Source organism: Camelina sativa, chromosome 18 (assembly GCF_000633955.1).
Source record: "Camelina sativa cultivar DH55 chromosome 18, Cs, whole genome shotgun sequence".
In the NCBI taxonomy this organism is placed as follows: Eukaryota; Viridiplantae; Streptophyta; class Magnoliopsida; order Brassicales; family Brassicaceae; genus Camelina; species Camelina sativa.
Window position 1 is genome coordinate 17,082,129 of NC_025702.1, and position 7,616 is coordinate 17,089,744.

General features: G+C 34.1%; 2 protein-coding genes and 1 pseudogene across 2 annotated transcripts in view; 2 read left to right on the plus strand and 1 right to left on the minus strand.

Moving 5' to 3' along the window:
* On the plus strand, window positions 1,457-3,693 carry LOC104762155 (UPF0481 protein At3g47200-like). The gene is made up of 4 exons (XM_010485391.1): window positions 1,457-1,493; window positions 1,673-1,878; window positions 2,077-2,912; window positions 3,005-3,693. Exons 2-4 carry the CDS (start codon window positions 1,697-1,699, stop codon window positions 3,286-3,288), a joined length of 1,302 nt encoding a protein of 433 aa, XP_010483693.1. The 5' UTR covers window positions 1,457-1,493; window positions 1,673-1,696; the 3' UTR covers window positions 3,289-3,693.
* Window positions 3,586-4,143, minus strand: LOC104762154 (annotated as a pseudogene).
* The window catches only part of LOC104762156 (protein indeterminate-domain 13-like), a 9,254-nt gene continuing 8,191 nt past the window's right edge, over window positions 6,554-7,616 (plus strand). Inside the window, exons 1-2 of the mRNA XM_019240372.1 lie at window positions 6,554-7,002; window positions 7,211-7,311. Coding sequence (XP_019095917.1) covers window positions 6,843-7,002; window positions 7,211-7,311 — 261 coding nt within the window. The 5' untranslated portion in view covers window positions 6,554-6,842. The remainder of the gene's footprint in view (window positions 7,003-7,210; window positions 7,312-7,616) is intronic.

The window sequence follows — 7,616 nt, forward strand, 5'->3', positions numbered from 1 at the left end:
AAAAAAAAAAAAAAAAAAAAAGATGAAGGTGTTATCTCCATACATGACATGTTATCATTTCCTTATCAATTATTTATTTATTTTTTAAACATCGAAAACATTTTTTAGTTACTCACTCTTTCAATGAAAATTATTTAGAATATAAATAATTTTTTGAATTCTTCAAATTGATTCAATGGTTTAATTTTCCTACTAAATGGACTTTTTTTTATAAGGAGACTCACCAATAAAAAAAAGCATGTAGTGATTTATAAAATTTTCAAAAAGGATTTTGTAAAAATCTAAGATAAAAAAAATCGGCGAAATGGATGGTAAATAGGATTTTGTTTTTGTACGAAAGCGTTATCAGTCACGCCCATCGTAGAATATGAAAGTGTGTATAAATAAACTGGACATTCTGTGAAAGTGTGTAGCCATGATGTAGAAATAAATAGATAATACTAGGGGAAAATTCCCCAAAAAAACATGAATTAATTAATATTTGCCAGAAATAAATAGATAATACTAGATAGTTGTAGTTTAACAATGAAGGCTAGTAGGCTAATTGCTTTTTATTTCAACAAAAAAAAAAAAGAAAAGAAAGAACTACTCGCTTTCTATGTATTAATTATGTTAGAATGTTTGTGGAATGATTATTTTCAATAGAAGCTTCCCGCATCTTGAAATAATCATAGTGACATTAAAAAAATGTCAACGAGGTGAGCACGTAATGTCTATAAAATCACTAGGAATTGAATACACAATTGTACATATAATTTTTTTTGTTCCCGAGTTATCAGAAACGTGAAGTGACATGAGGACCTAAAGAAAGTTTCAGCTTGAGCAACATTTATCCCTTAAAATATTTTTCTCTCATTATGCTATCCATGTTGAGATCAATGACCCTCAATCAATGTAAATGTGGATGAAAAGGAAACATAGTTGTGTGTGACAGTGTGAGCAAATTTAACAAGAGATAATTACTGACTTATCTATATCATCAAAAAGTATTTGGTTAAATAACTTTTGTCAAACGTAATTAATTAAGAAAAGGTGGCTCTGCAATCTTCAGGAAATTGGATGCTGCAACAATCAATGAACAGAGGCTGTCAACTTATTACTTATAAATACTTTCGTTTCGTATGACTCTTTAACCTTCCGGGAGACTCGGTCACTCGTCTTACCCTTGGCAATTGTGGCCTTGTTCGTTAGTTTTTTGCTAGCTGACGGCACTACTAATTATTGGAAAATCGTTTTCTAAATATATTGTAAAAAGATTAATAAACATTTTTGTCAAAATTGTGCTAAGAAAAAAGTCAAAACTGCAACCTCTTGTTTTTCTAGTCGCAAAGTTGTATCATTTTGTTTAATCTAAAAAAAAGGTTGCACCGTTTTATTTACAGAATAATATTCTCTTCCTGTCTATAAAATTTATTAGAGTTATTAAAAACTTAGAATTTAGAAGAAGGCTCTCTCAGAGACTTCATTCTTCTTTCGGTACCTCATTCATTACAGTAAGCTCCCCTTCTTCCCTTCTCTCTCATTTGATACTTGTTTATCTGTAGAAGTACATATGAAGAGAACAAAGATGATAGTTATAACTAATTTGCGTATAGACTTTCAAAGTTTTATGTTTTATATAATCGATCAGGGGATTCTTTATTTTTCTAAATATCCAAAACGTTTGATGCAGAAAATACAAAGGTCTCCATCGAAGATGGGATCTCAAGAATATTGCATTTACAGAGTACCAAGCCCACTGCGTGAAGTGAAACCTGAAGCTTATACACCCCGGATGGTTATCATCGGCCCACTTCATCACTCTGTCAAACCCAGGGCTTACAATCACGACATTGAAGCAAATATGCTTATGGAAGACCTTAAAAATAGCAATTCAAGGTGCATAATTAAACCATACAGAAAGATTTATCTTATCATTGCACTTTGTTTGTGTTTACAATTTGAATAATATATAAAAATTATATGTTCTGTTCTTTAATCTATAATTTTAAACCATACTGAAAGGACTAATATGATTAATGAGTTATACATATAAATATAATACAGAAATTAATGTGTACGTCGATGGTTTATTAGCTATCTAGAGTATCTGATGATGGAGGGCCAAAAGAAAAGGTACAAAGAAGCTTTCATCAAAAGAATTGGGCAAATTAGTGTTGACGAGATGAAGAGAACCATACAAGCTAATATAGAGAAGATACGGGGAAGCTATGCAGTACCGACGTCGTGGATCTCATCTCCTGACTTCGTGGACCTTATCCTTGGCGATTCAATTTTCATCTTGGAGCTCAGTCTCAGACATTGGGATAAAAAACACAAAACTTCCCAACCTTCTACGTCAATAGGTACTGCATGTCGTGATTTGACTGTGGACAAAACATTTTTCACTTCGACGGTGATCGAAGATCTCATCTTGCTGGAGAATCAACTTCCTTATTTCATTTTAGAGGAGTTGTTCGATCCTATAAAAAGAGACTTGTGTGGAAATGATGATCTGACGCTCTACCAACTTATCTTAAATTTATTTTCCAAGGTTGGTAAAATCAAAGAAAATACAAAGTTCATGCATTTTACAGACATGCACCGGTGTGTTTACGAGGAATCGCTTGACCAGAATCCGGATATGAAGGGGACGAAAGGGAAAACTCATACGCAGAACGCTGAGAACCTATCTCACGTAGGAGTTGAATTCAAGGTGTGGAAGGATGAATATTCATTGGACGTGGCATTTAAGGAAGGTTGCTTAACGATGCCGAGTTTCCCTGCGGATGAAAACTCTGATATCATTTTAAGAAATGTGATTGCATATGAGCAGTGTCATATGCTTGGAAATGCCTTGACTTCTGAATATATATATCTCATGAATTTCCTTGTTACCTCCGATAAAGACGTCGAGGTACTAGATGCCAGAGGTACAATACAAACATAACAAATACGATATATATATTTTTGTTTTAATTTGATGAATGCTCACGAACATATATTTGTGTTGCTTGAACAAAAGGGCTGATAGCAAATGGTATTGGGAGGTCAAGCTTGGTCGTGAAGATGATAAACGAGTTAGGTGTAGGAGTGAGGCTGCCAGAATCCACAGTTTATCACGGCATAGCCATGAAACTCAGAGCTCACTGTAAATCTCGTAGAAAAAGGTTTTTGGCCAAACTCGGGAACGTCTACTACAGTGACTGTTTGACGGGGACAGCTACCACAGCCGCCGTAATTCTCTTGTTTCTGACTATGGTTGCGACGGGAGCTTCTCTCTATCAAGCTATCATGACCCAACCATAGTTACATGATCGACTGTTTAAAAGTCTCCACAAGAAAAATGGTTTTTGGTTTGTTTCTGAGACTGATTTTAATTTCTATTTTTTTTTTTTTTTAAATATGTTAATTAAGCTAGTTATAATAACAAATCTAAGAACATGGTATTTTCTTACAGTAATATATGGTAAACTATATATTATTAGTATGCAAGTTTAGTTTGTAGTAGAGACATGTTTTGTGTGTTTTTTTTACAAATTGTGACTTCATCATATGATTTTAAATAGAAATAACCAAAAAAATCTTGATTGTTTTGACTAACCAACTTTAACTAATATCAATCGGTGCATATGTTCCAAAAGTTTTTTTTTTTTTTAAAAACATGTTTTTTATTCAACGTTTAGAGCGATTTACATAGATCTCATCGAAAAACACAGCAGCGCGATCACTGATTCAACATGCAAAGGAGAAGATCAAGATCCGGCCGGGGGATCTAAGAAGAAGCTTGGGATGATCCGGATTTGTGGAGGTAGAGTTTTCCAAAGACGTGAAGAGCTGTGACGAAGCCGATGAAACAGAGACTCATGATCAGAACAACGGTCGGTGAGATCTTCAAACCCGGAGGCTTCGTCTGTGTAGAACCTCAGCATGTTGCTCGGTCCTGATCCACCCGCGGATCCGCCGCCTGACGATGCCGATCCGCCGCCACCTAGCCTGCGACGACGCATGCCTGCAGTAGCGGCGGCGGATCCACGTGGAGCGGCCAGACCGGGTCGAGCGGTTGAGCCTCCGGTGGAGGTTGATTGTTGGGACTGGGAAGATCCTCTCGCCATCGCTTGCATTGTACGGTCAGATTAGGTGAAAGAGACGAAGAGAGAGGGCAAGAGAGAGAGGTTAAAGGAGTGGTGAACAAAGGGTAATATGGTAAATAATGTTAATAGAGAGACACGTGTAGTTTTTTTTAGTCCCTAGTAGAAAACTCCCAACGACTTTTTTGTTGGGGCGTTTTAAGACTCTATATAATTATGAACTTGATTAGTAAAGTTTTAATTTTGATCCTCAGTTTGGCACCATTAATGAATTTAATTATATATCTAATGACAATGCAAATGCAATGACTTATATGGCGAATAGATTGTGATTTAAAGATCTCTTAAACTAAATCCTAAGTTGCTTAGATAGATATAGTACTAAATAAATATCTTGGATCGTGATTGTTTCCAAAGTTGATTAGTGTTTATTCATTCATTCCTCCTACACAACACTACCGTTTTACAATTGAGAAAAGAAAAAGGAAAAAAAGAAAGAATGAAGAAACTCCATTGAAGCTTAGATTGGGCTTCTCCAACTAATTTCTAGTTTGGTTCAAGCTAGTTTCTTTCTACTATGGATTTCACAATCATGGATTTAAAATCTATTTCACTTTGATTTAAATCCATTGACCATTTCACTTTGATAAGATCAAAGTGAACTCTTCCAAAAAGCTTACTCCAAGTAAGCCCCTAAATTTATTATTTCAAAGTTAAAGAAAACACAGTGTCAGTGTGAATACGTTGGTTAATTATAAGTCTATTATGTAACGCAGAATAGGAGGATCTTTCACACGCATGTGTGATGTGTCTAACTCTATGTAAGTGTATGTATGTATATTTGATCATTACAGGTCAAATAATGTACTTATGGCGTAATTATGTAATGATGATTTGCTTGCCCCCATCAAATTTGAGTGTTGGCTGTAAAGACAATCTCCTTTTCTTCCTTCATGTTCTATTTTCGTTTCTAGATCTTTCTTTCTTTTATATCCTTTACATGTTGATGTCATCTCATAATTATCCTGCTTGTTTATTTGTCTTTCTTTCCTCACTTTTCATCTCAAGATTATCATGTTTCATAATACTCTAATATTCTTTGTCATACCAATCAAACCCACGAACTTCACAATTTTGTTACAAACTATACTACTTGACCCATAGATAGATAGGGTAAGAAATCCTCTTCTGTTTAAATTAGGAAATCAACATTCTTAGAATGAAGACTGAGATTAGAAATATGGAGAGATAGAGAGAGAGGTAATGATTGTAAAACACGAAAAATAAGTAACATTGATTTGGAAAAAAAAAGTTATATAACTACTTTAGTTAGACATAAGTGGTGTGCTCTGTTAGTATATGATGATGTGATGTCACTTGTCTCACTCGTAAATGAGTTGCTAAAACTTTGATTTCAATTATCAAATTTAAAGTTACTTATTCATCATGATCAGATAGATATTACTAGAGGGGAATATGATCCGTGACATCCATCTTGCAAAGTCATATATATCTTATAATTCTTGTCGGTATATATTTTCACTTTCAGCTCCTAACGTACGTTTGCTCGTTGTGATTTAATTTAATTTCAATATATATGGAAATAATTATTTGATCTTCATCTTATATGGGTTAAGACTTTGAGATATCCCATATACTAGATAGTTACAAATTCAAATGGTCCTAGGTTTGATCCTACCCAAAGAAACAAGACTTAGTTTGGTTTTTTTTCTTTTTTTCTTTTCTGGTTCTAGTATGAATTATTTGTAGAGACAAACATTCTGGCGAAAAGGAACAAAAGCAACGGTTGAGGTAGACCTTCTTATAAACCAAGTGTTTACACATCATTTAAACCATGTGTAATCCTCTGATGCTCAATGAAATCCAGTTTGCTGAAAATGAAATGGTGTGGTCTTTTTGTTTTAGTCAACTTTCAAACGGTAAGAAAAGTCCAAAAGTTTAAAGTTGTTCACATCTCTCATGCATACACAATCATCATATATATATATATTCAAAATTTTCAATATCGATGCATTACAAAAGAACGGCGTTCTAATTATGCCGTTATGCGACTTCATAAGTTTTCATATATGTAAGGATAATCATATATTATTTTTGAAAGTATTTTATTTCTTACAAAGTATATACAAAGACACGGTAATCCTATTTTAATTTTATTATAACGATATGAAAATAATATACTAAAAATGAATAAAGTTAATTAACATTAAATCTTAAATTTAAAACTAAAAATATCAAATATATTGGCTTATATAAAAATTTGTGTAAAAAATAAACAAATTGTGTTAAACTAGAAATAAGAATGGTCCAGTTTGAGTCCATGTATACTGACCGACCTGTAATAGAACAGTTGTGTGTAAATAAAGAGAGAGATTCCGTCTTAGCAAGCCTTCTTTTTTTGGAGTTATCCTACAAGACTCTTCACAAGTGATCATAACTTGCCCATCACAATCTCTCTTAAAACATAAAAATCCAAAAACAAAAATTAGTATTTTCTTACCCACGACCAAAAACAAAAAATAATCATCCCACTTTTCAACCCATAAGAAAATTTCTTGATTTACTTCATATGAGCCACAAATTAAGCTTTACTCTCATAATTATATAGATATCACTTTCATTTTTACATGTTTTCTTCTCTCCTTTCTCTCTTTGTCTGCCTTCTTTCTCTTAAAGATTCTTGCTTGTTTAAGTAGAGAAGTGTAACACAACTTAAGAGTTTTTTTTTCTTTTCTTTTTGTCTTCTTACATATGAATCATCAAGACATGATGATTCCACATAATCATGTCCGTCTCTCATTCCCTAGCTTTGTCCATGCCCAAGAACACATCACTCCAAATCCTAACCCTAACTCTAAGCCTGCCTCCACTAGCACAGCCAAGAAAAAGAGAAACCTCCCAGGCAATCCAGGCATGTTTATAAAATATTTAAACGTTCTGCGTGGTTTTTTCATTTTCTTTTAAAATCTTTTATTGTGTTTTCATCAAATTCAATATAGTATATGATCTTGTTCCAAGAGTAGATCTTTTGTGTCTTCTTGTGTCCTTCTTGGTTACTATTTTATTTTTATTGTTTTTTATTTTGTTTCTAACAACATGAACAAACAACAAAAAAACAGATCCAGATGCAGAAGTCATCGCTCTATCTCCAAATTCCCTCATGGCAACAAATCGGTTCTTCTGCGAAATCTGCAGCAAGGGGTTTCAGAGAGAACAGAACCTTCAGCTTCACAAAAGAGGCCACAACCTGCCATGGAAGCTGAAGCAGAGAACAAACAAGAATCAGGTGAAGAAGAAAGTATATATTTGTCCCGAGAAGAGCTGCGTCCATCATGATCCAGCTCGAGCCCTAGGAGACCTCACTGGAATCAAGAAGCACTTTAGCAGGAAACATGGAGAGAAGAAGTGGAAATGCGACAAGTGTTCCAAGAAGTATGCTGTGGTATCCGATTGGAAAGCTCATAGCAAAATTTGTGGTAGCAGAGAGTTTAGGTGTGATTGTGGTACCGTCTTCTCCAGGTCATT